At 42.8% G+C, this 15,738-nt stretch overlaps 2 protein-coding genes and 1 long non-coding RNA gene across 6 annotated transcripts in view; 2 read left to right on the top strand and 1 right to left on the bottom strand.

Annotated features, from left to right (window-relative positions):
• MDN1 (midasin AAA ATPase 1) overlaps positions 1 to 12,141 on the top strand; it is a 160,309-nt gene extending 148,168 nt beyond the window's left edge. For both annotated transcript variants that reach the window (XM_023650797.2, XM_023650796.2), the window contains exons 93-102: positions 1,070 to 1,240; positions 2,847 to 3,010; positions 3,703 to 3,792; positions 4,788 to 4,903; positions 5,574 to 5,748; positions 7,056 to 7,129; positions 7,233 to 7,347; positions 8,218 to 8,281; positions 9,432 to 9,574; positions 10,622 to 12,141. In XM_023650797.2, coding sequence (XP_023506565.2) covers positions 1,070 to 1,240; positions 2,847 to 3,010; positions 3,703 to 3,792; positions 4,788 to 4,903; positions 5,574 to 5,748; positions 7,056 to 7,129; positions 7,233 to 7,347; positions 8,218 to 8,281; positions 9,432 to 9,574; positions 10,622 to 10,810 — 1,301 coding nt within the window. In that variant the 3' untranslated portion in view covers positions 10,811 to 12,141. The remainder of the gene's footprint in view (positions 1 to 1,069; positions 1,241 to 2,846; positions 3,011 to 3,702; positions 3,793 to 4,787; positions 4,904 to 5,573; positions 5,749 to 7,055; positions 7,130 to 7,232; positions 7,348 to 8,217; positions 8,282 to 9,431; positions 9,575 to 10,621) is intronic.
• Positions 2,352 to 15,658, bottom strand: LOC106782228 (uncharacterized). The gene is made up of 3 exons (XR_001379144.3): positions 15,474 to 15,658; positions 12,435 to 12,495; positions 2,352 to 2,488 (listed from the first exon to the last, which is right to left on the bottom strand). It is a non-coding gene; the product is annotated as an uncharacterized lncRNA (long non-coding RNA).
• LYRM2 (LYR motif containing 2) overlaps positions 15,403 to 15,738 on the top strand; it is a 30,430-nt gene continuing 30,094 nt past the window's right edge. For all 3 annotated transcript variants that reach the window (XR_002810873.2, XR_011422582.1, XM_001503761.5), the window contains exon 1: positions 15,403 to 15,499. Coding sequence is in view for 1 of the 3 variants with exons in the window: in XM_001503761.5 (XP_001503811.1) it covers positions 15,455 to 15,499 (45 nt within the window). In the remaining 2 variants the exon portion in view is untranslated. The remainder of the gene's footprint in view (positions 15,500 to 15,738) is intronic.

The raw sequence follows: 15,738 nt of genomic DNA, 5'->3' as shown, positions 1-15,738 counted from the left end.
TAGGAGGGAGGGGAAATGGCTTTTTAAAAAGTATTCTCTCTCTAATAAGAACTGTGCAGAAATACAATTTTGTTTTGGTATAAAGGTGTCCATAGCCAAGTGCAAATGCTTGGGGTTTCTGGGTCTAGTGTAAGCTGTTTAAATATCCTTGATAACGGTTATCCACATCCAAACCTAACCCTGATCTCAGGGTTTCTTAATACTGGACGTTTCTTCACCATCACTTTGAGGTTGCTCCTCGCAGCTGCAGGAGTTGTGAACTTGAAATAGATGTTTTCCCCATAAGCGAAAAGAGGAAAAAAAAATCTCAGCATAAGAAGGGAGTAGTCAGTCTCCCCTTCTAGTTCTCTTGGTGAGTTTTTAGTATTTTATTCCTAATAGGTAAACTAGTGTTGATAATATCTGTGAAGACAGTATAAAAATGATTGCCCTGCCATGGATTACCTTTTTCTCTCCCTGCCCCTACTTTTTAGAAAAATAAAGCAGTAATAATAATAGCTACCCTGTATTTATGCCAGACACTGTTCTGAGCCTCTGCTGCATGATCATGGAATTCCTCCAGTAATCTTAGGAGCTGGGATTTCTCCATTTTAAAGTTGAGCACACTGAGGCCAAAGAAGTTTAAGAATTTGTCCAAGATCATGATGCTGGGCTTCCCATGCCCCATGTTATACTCCTAATCACTATAGTTTCTCCACCCATAACGTAGTAATGGGAGATAATTCCATTAGCTGCTCTGAGTCAGGTGTCCAGTCTGTTTATTCCGGTTCAGTGTCTGTCATAGCAGTAAAAACCCAGCTAAATATCCTACTTCTGTGGTCACATGAATAGTTACACTGTGTGTTTGTAGTTTCTGTTGGGGGTAGAGAATAGGCAGTTACACCAGCAGGTCAGTAGGACATCTCGGGCACAGAGAAGCCAAGCACTATGTTCAAGCCACACAGCTGGTCAGTGGCAGAACCAGCAGTAGCAGAATCTTGGAAGCTAGAACTGACAGAAACCACACCCACACGTGATTACCTTGTTATCTAAAGATCTAGGCTTTCTATGTGTGTGTGCTTGTTGGCAGATGTGGCCACCAAGGAGCAGCAACAGTCTGCAAAAGACTCCAGCAAGGACCAGGAAGAGGAGGAGATAGAGGATGCCTTCATGGACATGGAAGAGCAAGAGGAGCTCACAGCAGTAGACCCGGAGCAGCTGAAGCCAGAGGAGTTCAAGTCGGGGACCATGGCAAGCCCCAGTGAGTCCTACCGAGAACCAGTCCCGGCTAAGCTCTCTGACTTAGAGAAGTCTCTTCTCTTATACTGTAGTCTGGTGTGATCTGTTCTTCCACGTCCTAACCCATGGCTGAAATATCCATTTGCCTGTAATAATTTCACAATGAAGGATTGAGGAGTGGTGTTACAGGACACTATCCCTCAAGACTTCATTTTTGTTTCTTTTAAAGACATAGCACTTTTTTTTATTTTTAAAGATTGGCCCTTAGCTAACGTCTGTTGCCAATCATCTTTTTTTCTTTCTTCTTCTTCTTTTTCTTCTCCCTAAAGCCCCCCAGTACGTAGTTGTATATTGTAGTTGTAGGTCCTTCTAGTTTTTCTGTGTGGGATGCTGCCACAGCATGGCTTAAAGAGTGGTGCTAGGTCTGTGGTCAGGATCCAAACTGGCAAACCTGAGGCCACCAAAGTGGAGTGCGAGCTTAACCACTCTACCATGAGGCCGGTCCCGCAAGGAGACTTCTGAAACTTGAGTTTCAGACAAAATCCCATCAGTCTTTTTTAAATATGTGGAAGAAAACAGAATAGTACATTTATTCCAGTTGTGACAAGAAGACATTCTTGATTATTAGAGAAATGTTTTCATTGTATGAAAATAAACAAAAATAGCGTAAAACATGTAAATAACAGAATGGGTAAATGCATGTGAGAAAGTAATAAAACTTCTATATAGTTCCATTTCATAGTTGACCAAGTGCTACTACTAGGCAGTTTATATATATATATAAATATAAAAGACATGTATTTAACACATTAAAAAATAACTTCATGGGGCTGGCCTGGTGGCACAGTGGTTAAGTTCGCATGTTCCACTTCTGCAGCCAAAGGTTCATTGGTTCGGATCCCGGGTGCGGACATGGCACTGCTTATCAAGCCATGCTGTGGCAGGCGTCCCACATATAATGTACACGAAGATGGGCACAGATGTTAGCTCAGGGCCAGTCTTCCTCAAAAAACAAAAACAAAAACTTCATCAGCAGTGGAATACTTGCAAATTCGAAAGAACTTGGCAAATTCAAAAGGTTTTTCTTCTGCTTCCTTCCTGTACTCTCAGGGGTGTTCGAACTCTTGACTGTGCAGCCGTTACATGACTGTGAGGAAGGCACAGCCCTGTGATTAGATTTTCCCAGATTCAGATCCAGATTCAAATCCAGAGTACTCACTTCACAGGTTGAGGCAAAGTAGTCATCTTTTCTTTGCGTCAGTTTCCTCATCTATAAAATGGAACTGTGATTTAATTTACTTTAGTTTTTATTTTTATCAAAGTCCTACAGGCATATAGTTTAAAGAATCACACGGTTCTCCAAGGCTTGTCAGGGTAAACTAGAGTCTCCCCTACTGCCCCCTCCCTGGGACCGCCGCCGTCAACAGTAGAGTGAGGAGGGAGACTGAGGGGAGCAGGAATTGGCAGTGACTGTCTCAGAGAGAAAGAACAAGTGGAACCCGTTTGTGGAAATGTGCTGGGGAATGAATGAGTGAAGTCCGAGTACTTCTTAGGATCAACAGGCAACCGAGAAGGCTGTCTTTATGTTAGTATTATGGTAAGTAAAACTATGTCCTTGTATGAAATAGGCTTTGATGAGATGGAGATGGAGACCCAAACTGTTAAAACAGAGGAAGGCCAAGACCCCAGGACAGACAGATCCCACAAGGAGACGGAGAATGAGAAACCAGAGAGAAGCCGCGATTCCACCATTCATACAGCCCCTCAGTTCCTCGTGGACACGATTTTCCAGGTACTAAATGTTCAGAAATTACTGCTTTAATACGTTGATAAAATGTAATTATAAATTGCTTTTAAATTTTTGTCTTTAGAACTTGATGGAGCAATTGGTTGTTTTGGGGTATAGTATCCTTAAACAAAGTTTTAAGGAATACTGCCGGTATGACAGGTGTTCTCTAAGCAGGTAACACTGTTCCAGCTGTTGATCCCAGGGTCACAGTGTCTGACCTGGTGTGATGATGGGTCTGGTCCTCAGGCCTCTGACTCTCACAGCTGCTCCTCTCAACATCCACAATGTTTGTGTGAGGAGCCTGTAGGACATGTAATAGTTTATGGTGGTTAATGCCACCATATTTGGTTTAATGTCTGCATTGAGGAAGAGCTGATTAACTGAGTTGTTTCCCTAATCATTTAATGGCAGCCTAGATTAATCAAAAAAAATTTCATTATTGATATCCTCATGGGTGTTTTATTTTTGTTTTGCTGGGATGGATTTATAAATGTTAAAATTTCCTTTACCCATCTTGTCTCTACAAAACGGGAAGCTGAAGAATGATTGTCTTTATTGTGCCATTAAATTTGCTGAAGGTTTGCATCTCAGGGGTATGTACTTGCAGTTCATACTTCAGGGAAGAAGGCAGCCAGTGATAATGATTTGGCAATTCCAACCTGGGCTGCCTCTCATCTGTGGCTTTTTCTTCTTAGCCCCTTTTAAAAGATGTCAGCGAGCTAAGACAGGAGCTGGAAAGACAGCTGGAAACGTGGCAGCCACATGAATCCGGACACCCTGAAGACGTAAGTCTTGAGTCTTTCCGTAAAATATCTTGACTCTTGTTTTTTTTAAGATAACAGCAAACTTAATACATTCTTAGCTCTAAATGCCTTTGTAAAAGGAACTGAGTATATGGAGAATACAACAATCACAGTCCTGAGGACTAAATGTATCCATTGCTGTCTGCCTACTTTGCCACTAGATCTGTAGCTTAATTAAAGCAGAGAGAAACTGATGTGTTTAGTTTCTTTAACTTCTGTTGCTCGCTCTGTAATGGATGACAGTTGTTGAGGAATGGGGCAAAAGTCTATACCGTGTCATCCTCAGAATAGGCCACCTAGAATTTTGCTGGCTGACTTAACGTGGCAGCAAAAATTAACCAGAAGTTTCATTTTTAATGACTTTGCATCCTGAATTTTCTATATATATATATATATATATATATACATATATATATATATTTTTTTTTTTTTTAAATTTTACATCTATCATCATCATTCCCACCACATATGTGTATTGAGTGCTCTGCTGTAGTTGGCGGAAAAATCATGGAGTTTTTGTCCAGGAAATAAGAACACTCTTGAGGGTGTTACTTTGAGATGTGCACTCACTTGTCACTTTTGCTTTTGAAACATGACCCTGAGGGCCCATTATTAGGTGGCTGGATCCAAGTGGCACCAAGATTACTCACTGACAGCTCCCTCCCCACGTGAAGGGTACAGGCTATAGTCTTTTAGCCAATGTGAATACGGCATTGATTTGGTCATGAATTCCAAGATTTTACTGTCTTGTTTCACTCTTTCTCACTTGGAACTATGAGTTGTGGTTTTGATGGAAAGGGGACATTTTTGATCAAGTGAATTAGATGGCAGCTTGCTGAGAGAAGCTTTAAAGAGCATCTGTTGAGAAAGTTCACGCGAGTCATTTCTACTACTTGGTTTCATGCCTTCATCCAGCTGTAATGACTTTGGTTGTCTCTGACATCCTAAGGGTAACTTACATGTTGTTGTTGTCACAGGAGAGGGCTGCAGCTGAGATGTGGCAGAGTTACCTGGTCTTAACTGCGCCTCTTTCACAACAGTTGTGTGAACAGCTTCGCCTTATCTTAGAGCCTACCCAGGCAGCCAAGTTGAAGTAAGTCTTCTCCATGGACGCGCACACAGTGCCCTAAAAAGATGGCAGTGTCGCCTTTTCTGTTGAGCTCAGCACCTAACCAATTATGGTGCTGGCTCCTAGATGGCCATTTCTGCTCCACAGGCACCACTATGGTGTTCCTTATCCTTTTTCATGTTGTTGTCTCTGATAACTAAGTTATCAATAAGTATGCAGTTTCTGTTAAGTTTGGTGTGAGTGCAGATTTTTTGATTCATTAATATCTGATGGGAAAATTGGCTGTGCCTTTGGGTGTCTGTGTTGCTCACCTTATTGTGTTGGGTTACTCACTTGCTGCGTTAGCTAGATCTTTTCAAAGATCTGTCCAAAATCATAGTTTTAGAACAGAAGAGACTCCAAAAGTTAATATTCTGTGCAAACATTTTTTTCTAATTTTTAAAATGTGTCTTAGCTTTTCTGGAAGGACCTAATTATTATTGCCACATACATACCCACTTTTTCCGGCTGCAGGTCAAGATGATCCTGGCCCTTAATTAACAGTAACACCTTATTGTGGCAGATTACTGCTTATTTGGTATTGTTGGTTATAAGCTATTATTAATGTGATTTTATCCTTTAAAAATAGTCTCCTTTATAAAAAAGGGATGAGCAGTTTTCAACTAATCTTTGCCCATTTGGGTAAATTTAATAGAGGAGACTATCGAACTGGAAAGCGGCTGAACATGCGGAAGGTCATCCCATACATTGCTAGTCAGTTTCGGAAAGACAAGATTTGGCTTCGAAGGACCAAGCCCAGTAAACGCCATTATCAGATTTGTTTGGCTATTGATGACTCTTCCAGCATGGTCGACAACCACACCAAACAGGTAAGGAAGAGAAGTGTAGTGGTCGTCTGATGAGAAATTAACACCAAACCATGTCCCACAGGCCACGTAAATGTTTTAAATATGATCTGGCAAAAAGTACTGTGAAATACCAATCTCTCTGTTCTCAGAATGTGATACCATATTTGAGAAGACCTAAAATTTAAAGAGTTCAAAAGGGCAATTTCAGGATTTCTCAGCTATTTTGGTCTCTTACTGTTGCCAGTCTTTTAAATTATTTTGCTTCTTAGACTTGCTATGCTGTTGTCTAGCTGCAGGTTAAGTAGCTCCAACAATGTTTATTTGCCACAGAAATGCAATGTACTATTTATTAAACCATTCTTTAAGACCATGCACAACATAATATCTGAATATCTTTGATTTTTCTTTGTCTGAAATTATCTAGAATTAGTGTTCTCTCAGTATTAATAAGGCTTATGAGCCTGAATAGAACTGCTTGTGATGCCCCCATTGTGGACCCTGAGGCTGTGTGTTGTTTTTTGCAGTGATGCTATTACCCAGCGCAAGCCAGTGAGCAACCTAAAGTCTACACATGTGCTGGGTTCCGATCCCAGCTCCCCACTTACTACCACATGACTTTGGCAATTTATTTACTACTACTACTACTACTTTTTTTTTAAAGATTGGCACCTGAGCTAACAACTCTTGCCCATCTTTTTTTTTTTTTACTGCTTTTTTCTCCCTAAATCCCCCCAATTTATTTACTTCTTAAGTGTCAGTTTCATCTTCTGAAATTGAGGATTGTAACAGTACTTACCTCATATGCAGAGTTGTTGCAAAACTTGAATGAAATAATATATGTTGAGCACTCACTTTCATGGCCAGCACTGGGTATGTGTTTAATAGATGTTAGTTGCTACAAGTTTCATCATCTTTTTAGTTGAATTTAACTTCTAAAACTATCTATGTTGTCATTTATGCATAGATTCGAATTGGTTTTTAAAAATCTTGTACCCATAAGAGATTACTTTTTATCTAGTCAAAAAAAAAAGAGAAAGAAAATGTTTAAAAATTTATGGACCGAATTTCTCAAGATGACCTTGGTTAGGTGCTGTCTAGAGCAGGCCTTTCCCGCCAGTGTAATGGATTCTAGGTTTCAGGATTAGCGGTTTGAGCCAAGACCTAAGGCCCACAGCCTCTGAGTGGTTGTGAACAGTCATACTGATGATGTTCTTTGTGTGCCGTACAAAAATAGCCTGTTCTGCGGGAATCTTGGTATAAAAAAGGTTGAGAGGCACTGGTCTAGAGGGTATTCTGATTCCTTCAACCCTTAACTTTCTATTTCACAGCTCGCGTTTGAATCTTTGGCTGTGATTGGAAATGCTCTAACCCTCCTGGAAGTGGGTCAGATCGCGGTGTGCAGGTATGGGTGCCTTTTAATCCCACTGTGAAAACCAACCTCCCTTTGTTATTTTGATCACACAACAAAAAATAACTCCCACTGTATTTGGTTTTTCTCCCCCAAGTTTTGGAGAGTCTGTAAAGCTATTACACCCCTTCCATGAACAGTTCGGCGATTACTCGGGGTCCCAGATTCTGCGGCTCTGCAAATTTCAACAAAAGAAAACCAAGATTGCTCAGGTATGCTGATGACATCAGGTATCTTCTGCACAGTTATTAAGGTGGTGTAGGAGAGAGAATTTTTAAAACTCCCTCCTCTCCAATATTGTATTAGGACAGGTAAAATTTACAATATAGAATAGTCCTAAACCTCAGCCTGTGTGCCACTGGAGTAGAAACTTCCTTGGCATCCCTTAGTAAATAGGGTATGACCTCTTTTTCTTAGTTCCTCAAAGATCATTTAACTTTACATCATTGATTTTCTGGCTCCCTATTTTTCTGAGAGGTTTGGAACATTTTGCAAAAACAAGCCATCTCCAGTACCCTTATCAGGTGGGTCAAGGGCAATTTCTCTCCCCCCTTTTGCCTAGAGAAGAAATGATGTAAAATAAAGCCAATGACTTGCTCATGATGACATAAGTTCAAAACACAGCATGGGATAATAATTCCTGTCCGCTTGATTCCTGCGCTAATTTAGCCTCTTTATGTTGCACTGGACATTTTGTGGTTTTTTGCTTTCTTTTTTTGCTCAATTATTTTCTTATCTTGAAAGATGGCTGCTTGGTTCATTTGAGGGAGTTACTGACTTCTTATCCCCTAGGGGAAGTACTTCTTTTCCTTTGGGGTGTCTTGCAGAATGCTAGTGGTGTGTATGCCAGAGACACATGTCTTGTCTGTCTTGAGAATGCCAGCACTCTAGGGTAAACGCCACGCAGTGCGAGGATCCGTGGTCCTTCACCTACAGGTGTCTGGAAGGGAGGCTTTGATTGCCTACAGATCTGAGATGGTTATCTTATCACTCAAATGTCAGAAGTAATTTCAGCCTCGATGGCAATGAGAATGGAGGTTAATAAATAGTTTTCTAATTGTCTCGCTCTGGTTCTGGTTTAGTTTCTAGAGTCTGCAGCAAACATGTTTGCAGCCGCTCAGCAACTCTCACACAACATCACTCCAGGTGAGCTGCATTCTCATCTTTATCAACAAAACGCTTTTCTCTTCTCTACACTCGCAAGCTGCTTGTTTCATCTCACTGTTCCCATGACCACATTTTATAGTGTGTGCTATACAGGAAAAGACAGACAGGAGATGGAGAGCTATTGAGCATTTATGGAATTTTTTAATCAACCATTTATAAATTCATTCAAAAATTTTTAGTGAACCCATACTCCTGAGGCTTTATAAATCAATGGAGGAATTAGACACTAATGAACTAGTTTGTAATTAACTAGTAGATACTTGATAGATTGAGTTCAGAGTTGTGAAAGAAAGGAGCAAAGTGTGTGGAATTAAGTATAAAGAACATTCTGTAATATTTCAATGACAGAGGAAAGCAGAGGACAACGTAATTCAGAAACCAGCTAATACAACCAGGACTGATTTGGGGCTTGAAACACAGTACTTCTTTTCTAGCTCTTTCCAAAGTCTCTCAATCCTGATTGTGTCATGGAGAAACTTCCTGTTTGAAGCAAGTCACTCGCACCTCTCAACGCTGCTAACCTTGCTTGACAGAGACGGCCCGCCCTCAAGCACTGCAGTCTTTCACTAGAAACGTTTGATAGCTAAAATTTAAAGATTTTTTATTCACTTTATTTTAATGGTCTCTTCTCTTTTAGTTTTTGCTTAAATGAGTCAATTTCAAGAAAGAAACCCAGAAATTAGGTATAAGCAATTGGCAGAAATCTGAAGGAGCTAGACGATGACTGACATTTGGAAGACAGTCCCAGGTTTCTGACTTGGGCTCTTCCTTCTAAAGGCCTACTCGGTGCTGCCGTTTTTATACTTTGTAGCCATCAGCATGTTTTAATTCTCCTATGTTGCTCTACAACGCAGTTGATCTAGATGTGACATTCCCTGGAGCACTGGAGGGAAATTATTTTACTGACAGAAGGAAGCTACGTATGTCTTCGTGCAGCCTTGTCTCTGACTCGGGCATCGGAAATCAGATCTGACTAGAGACCACTTTTGCTTGTGCCTTGAATTCATCACTTTCAGAGATGTTTGGTTTAGAAAGCCTGAAGTAATTTGTCTTATATAGTTTCGAGTTGTTGTTAAAAATGGATTTTTGTTGTTCCTTCCTTCCTCTCTTGTTGTATGTTCTACTGCAGAAACTGCACAGCTCCTCCTGGTGGTCTCTGATGGACGTGGCCTTTTCCTCGAGGGCAAAGACAGAGTCCTAGCAGCAGTCCAGGCTGCCCGGAATGCTAACATCTTTGTCATTTTTGTTGTGTTGGACAATCCCAGTTCACGGGTGAGCGACTACTAAAAGCCACTTTTCTGGGGATAAAGTAGGGATTACCTTCAGCCTTTTCTATCTGAAATATGGCCTGGCTCACACCATCATACCCAGACCTCTGAACATTCACGGTTTTCAGTCCAGACAGTGTTCTAGGCACTCCCTAAGTATTTCCACATTTAACCTTGCGGTAATCGAGTGAGGTAGGGATCGCTATTCTCACTTCACGGTGAAGGACAGAAACCCAGAGAGGTTGTTGGTAGTGAGCGCGAAGGCCAGGACTCAGACTGACTGCAGAGATCATCTCTTAACCACTCTTCTGCCAGCTCTCACACTGGGGGGTCATTGCTTCCCTCTGCACAGTGTCAGTGCAGGTCCTGTGGCCGTGACACGGGCCTTGTCCACCTGGAAACATAGACCAGCCCTTTCCAGTTGTATCTCCACAGTGCCCTCCTCAGAGCAGGAAGTGTCTGTCGCTAAGGGAAAGATGCTCACCGGGCAGTTCTTGGCAGGGGAAGCACTGTCTCCACAGGTGACACTAAGGCCTGGATAGCCAGTTGAAGATTTAATGTGAATTACTGCAAGTAGAGAATGGGAGACAGTATTGTGGGGAAATCAGGTTTTCCTGTCTAGCCCTTTCTGTGTCCATTCTCCTGGAAGGGGTGCTCAGAGAACTGCCTCTTCCTTAAGGAGACTTCTGAAAATTCTCTTTTACTTACTAATAAAAGGTAGTTTTATATGCAGGAATTAAGACACAGGAGACCTAAAAATTGTCAGCAAAAGAAATCAGCATGAGGGACTAGCCCAGTGGTATATGGTTAAGTTCGCCCGCTCTACTTCAGTGGCTCAGGGTTCACAGGTTTGGATCCCAGGCACGGACGTACAAACTGCTTATCAAGCCATGCTGTGGCAGTGTCCCACATACAAAGATAGAGGAAGACTGGCACAGATCTTAGCTCAGTGCCAATCTTCCTCACCAAAAAAAGAGAGAGATCATGGAAGAGTGAGCCAAGGACACTGATTTAGTTTTACTTTCTGTTACAAAATGTCTTCTGTTAACAGGATTCTATCTTGGACATTAAAGTACCAATATTTAAAGGACCTGGAGAGATGCCGGAAATCCGATCCTACATGGAAGAGTTCCCATTCCCATTCTATATAATTCTTCGCGATGTGAATGCGCTTCCTGAGACGCTCAGCGATGCCCTCAGGCAGTGGTTTGAGTTGGTGACGGCCTCTGACCACCCATAGAACAGAAAGAACACAGTCCAAAGCGAGAGACTTTAAACCACGGTCAGGATGTCATGCTTCCTGCCCAGGTGCTCTCTTTTGGACAACTGTTTCTGAACTTGCAGCTCTGAAATATATCCTTTTATCTTAGATCTGATTTATAAAAATCAGCTACAAGAAATTTTATTGCAATGTATATTTTATTTTACAATATGATTTCAGAGCCTGGAGAAAGCTCTCAGGCTCCTGCTTTGCCTGGGCTGCAGTTCTTGTAGCAAACCTGGGGCAGCGAAGGAGCAGCGGGTGAATGGTCTCATCCCTGGGTGAGAGCTGCCCGTCCACCCTGTCTTGAAAGCCCAGCCCTGGGAAGAGGCCACACCTCCCCCTTGGGGCCACGCCGCCTGCTTCCCCTCACAGGGACCCTGGACGCCTGCCTCGAGGAGAGGCTGCCAGGCGCACGCCAGTTCTGTGGACAAAGGAGTAAAGGGAGCTGCCCTTTGAACCTGCTCTAAGGCTCTGCCTTGCCAAGCCCCCAGTGTGTATGCAAAAGCTGTCAAGTGCCTGAGACAGCTGCCGTTTTCTAAAATGTCTGAGTGTGTGTTTTCTTAATGTGCTTCATGTGAAAGGAACCACATTCTCTTCAAGGGCAGGAAGCTTGTGGTGTGTGTGTTCTCACAAAGCAACCTGACACCAGACATTGGGGGAGCCCAGGTAATGAGAACAGTGATCCTTGTGCTGTATAAAAATGAAGTGGCTTTCAGTGTCCTTCTTCACATTTGCTGCTTCGGGAGACTATGCAATGATGGAAAGATGATTTCCCCTGTTTATTTCATTCTCTCAGTGCCACAGTCCTTGTTATTGTAGTAATTTATTTCTTTAGTTCATTTTTTTTCTTAACAGTTAAGAGGAAGAATCATTCTTCACACTGCTTTCAAGCTGGACTGAGCCAGTCTTACTCTGGGAAAGAAATGCTGTGTCCAAAAGAACTAAGTAGCTACATCTGTTTTATTTTTCGTCCAGTCAAAATACATCAATGGTTTTTAGGTAGTTTTTACTTTCCCAGAAAGCAGTGCTTGAATACTTGAAACCGTGTGCTGTGTTCTCTTTAAGTTCTGTCAGAATGTTCTTTTGTAGACCACAGGCCATGATGTAATTGTCTGTCTCCACATCTGTTATCAAGTTACACTGTGAAGTTTGCCACCCTTTTGAGGTGGTCATCAAAGACACAGACTGCTTGTTACTTAACCAAGTGTCCTAAAGCATGTACCTGAGGTTCTGTCACGTCATCCTTTTTTATTCTAAAAAGCTATGCAGCTTATATTCTAAGAACTATTAAAAAAAATTTCCCACCATTGATGTAATTTTTGACCATTCTTGATGGAATGCAACAGAGGAATGTAAAAGGTGTGCTAGGAGGGTGATCTTATGTGCTGGATCAGCCAGCCGTCACTAGTGCATACTATGCCAACGGCCCCAAGATTCAAGTGGCTTACTACAGTGAGGGTTTATTTCTCACTGTGTTCATGTCCATGGAGGGTGAGCTGCAACATACTGGCCTATTGGCAGAGAAAAACAAGCAAGTCGGTAGAAACAAACAATGGCTCATAAAGATTTTGCTCCAAAATGACATGTCTGTTCCACTCACATTTCATTGGCCAAAACGCTGTATGGAGAGCAGGCAGTTAAATCTTCCAGCAGCGTTGGGTCTGGTAGGGAAAGACACCAACATGAGAACAGTGATGCAGTCTATCATATCGACCTTTAATTGACAGGACCATCTAAACTGGAGCTTCCTAACCAGAGTGCCAAGATGGTGATTCCCTTGGCCCTAGGACAGTTCATAGGGTCTGGGACACTAGCAATACCAGTAAGCAGGTACCCAAGAGTGCCAGTCTCAGCTTGTGCTAGGATGGGAAAAGGGTTGGGAAGCATGGGACCAGTTACAGGAGACCTACCAGGAACTGATGGGGTGGGGGGTCAGGTGGACCATGACCTGAGGCAAGAAGCATAACACAGGGGGCCGGCCCTGTGGCCGAGTGGTTAAATTCGCACGCTCCCCTTTGGCGGCCCAGGGTTTTGCTGGTTCGGACCCTGGACACGGACATGACACCGCTCATCAAGCCATGCTGAGGTGGCATCCCACAGGCCACAACTAGAAGGACCCACAACTAAAAATATACAACTATGTACTGGGGGATTTGGGGACAAGAAAGAGGAAAAAAAAGATTGGCAACACATGTTAGCTCAGATGCCAATCTTTAAAAACAAGAAAAGCAGCACGACACACCTGAGTCACTGAGAGGAAGTTACTGAGGATATGCTTGCTCTCTCACTCGGATCTCAACCTTTGTCTCTGCCTTACTTTCCTCTCTGTCTCCAGCTAAACCGCAGTCTTGTCTGGCCTCACTTCTGAACTTTCACCTCATCCTGTCTTCCCCTCTGCTGTCCTCTGGCTGCACTGCAGCTCTTTACTCTGTAGCCCGGACGACTTCTGCAGGATCCCAGACACATCATTTTGCTGGCTTCACTTCATCCTACTCAGAATATCCAAGGACATCTTTCTAAAACTCCTTCAGATGTCCCTGTAGTCAAGACGGTATTATTCATGCTTCTTAGCATGACCTGACTCCGGTCCCTTCTCTCCCAGCATCCCTGCCACACTATTTGATCAGGTCACAGCAAAGCACAGAGGTCCTGGAATGTGCCAGCGTTCCATTCGTACTTTGTCTGGAATTCTCTCATCTACTTTGCTTTTCTGACAAGCAGCTACTTCAGATACGCCCTCCAGGAAGAAGGCGCTCCCACGATATAACCCTGGACATCATCTGTAATACATGTTAGACTTAGATGTCTTCCTGCCCAAAGTGTGAGTCTGGGGACACGGAGTATATATGACTCATGACGGTATTACCAGTGTCTAGAGTGAGTGACTGTTTCTGGATGGGAAGAAGAAATAGTGTAAAAATCTGTTCACACATATTAATTTATAAATTAAACACCATCAAAATTTTAATAAAGACCCTAAGATGATTTGGAGGGAAATGATACAGAGCATTAATAGAAGATTCTTACAAGAAAGCACAGGGGAACAGTTCTGCCAGATAATAAAACATGACAGACGGCAAAATTAAAAACATGATACTAGTCCCAGATGAAATAATTCTGAACAGATTATTCAGACCCTAAAAGAATTTACCATATGGGCATCAGAAAGCCCAGGAAGAGTAATGAATTATTTAATAAATGACGTTGAAATTAGCAGCTGGAAAAGAACTTACATCCACAACATGCCATATACCAAAGTAAATTCTAGATGGAGTAAATATTTTAAAAATTAACAATAAAAAAGTTTTTAAAAAAATTCCAAAGCTCTGAAGGGAAGAAAATGAAAAGCCTCAAAAGAAAAAGAAAAATATGCCTGATGTGCAGGACTTAAAGCTATTCTTATGGGAAAAAGTAAGCAAGCAAACAGCCCATATAAAATGAGAATAAAAGCTTTGATCATCATAAGTGGACCAAAGTCATGACAATTCACAAAATAAATAAGTGGTAAGGGATATTTAACTTTATTATTTAACAAAAAGATCAGAAATGAATTGCTATTGCTAATTAGTAGACAAAACTCGAAGGAAGTCATGGGGTTAGTATCACTTGTACAAGGCCTGGTAATGTTCCAAAACAGCTCATGGTTAGAACGCTTAGATGTGCCAGGTCCTGTTCTCAGTGCATTACACCCAGCAGCAGCAACTGAGGCAGATGCTGTCATCTCACTTCACAGATGAGAAAACAGGCCGCGAGAGAGTAGGGAGCCAGGACACATGCAGGAAAACGGAACAGCAAGGGCTCCAACAAGGGGGCAATCAAGTAAATGTTCAGTAAACAGGAAATTGAAGGACCATTTTTGGCTGTATTTTAATTCGGGACAATCCTATTTGGAAAAGTAATACAGCAAAGATACACTAACCCCACTTACAGTCACAGAACCCAAGGGCATGTGGTGTGTGGTTGGGGAGGGTAAAACAATTACGAGGCAATAAACGCTTAAGGCGTGGGGATGTTCAGTTCCTTGTTCTATTAGTATTTTGTATTAGATACAAAATTCCTAAAACCGCAATGAGGCAGCTATTTAAAACCTTGTAACTAATGACAATCATGAAGACCACCATGCTGGGAAAATGCTTGCGACAGAAAAGAAGATGAACATGAGGAAAAAAAGACAGAGCAGGACGTAAACTTTAAAAGAAACTAACATTTAAGTTTTTAGTATTTTTAACTGTACACATTAAAAAAGCTTATAAGGAATATACTAACTTTGCTCTCACCCCCAAAAAACTTTATTTAATGAAACTTCCAATTAATGAGACCAGGAGCCAGAATTGTGCTGCCTTACCACTGCTATTTGATCATCACAACCGCCCATGCCGCAAGAACTGGTATCCCGTTTCACAGATAGGAAAACAGGCTGAGACACGGGAAACCGCTAAGCCGGGGAGGTCACACCCGCATCCCAGCCCTTGGGCTTCAGTTCCGACTGGCTGCCTAGCTCCCCGGGCCAGAACTCCTCAGGCCGTCTCCCAGGAAACCGAGCTCGCCCCGCCCCCTGGTTACCGCCCACTTCCGCTCCTGCGCACTGGGGCCCTATAGAGGCCGCGCCGTGTGCAGGACATGGCGACTTCCCGCTTACCCCCAGCGACGCTGACGCTAAAGCAGGTACCAGCTGTTCCCGCCGGCCTTCTAGGGCAGCTTCTCGGGGTTTAAACTGAATTGTCCACCTGTCCCTCCACCCAGTCTACGGAGTCGGTCTCGCCGTGACCGGGCCAGGCACAGGGGAGACAGAGCCCTCCCCTGCGCGCACTCCCTTTGTGATTGGCTCGGGCGGGGGGCGGGGCTTCCCGCCGCAGGGGCTGACGGGGGGCGCGGCCTAGGGGGCGGCGGCTGCCGTGCAGGCG

Source organism: Equus caballus, chromosome 10 (assembly GCF_041296265.1).
Source record: "Equus caballus isolate H_3958 breed thoroughbred chromosome 10, TB-T2T, whole genome shotgun sequence".
NCBI classification, from domain to species: domain Eukaryota; kingdom Metazoa; phylum Chordata; class Mammalia; order Perissodactyla; family Equidae; genus Equus; species Equus caballus.
This window is presented reverse-complemented; position numbering and strand designations above follow the sequence as displayed.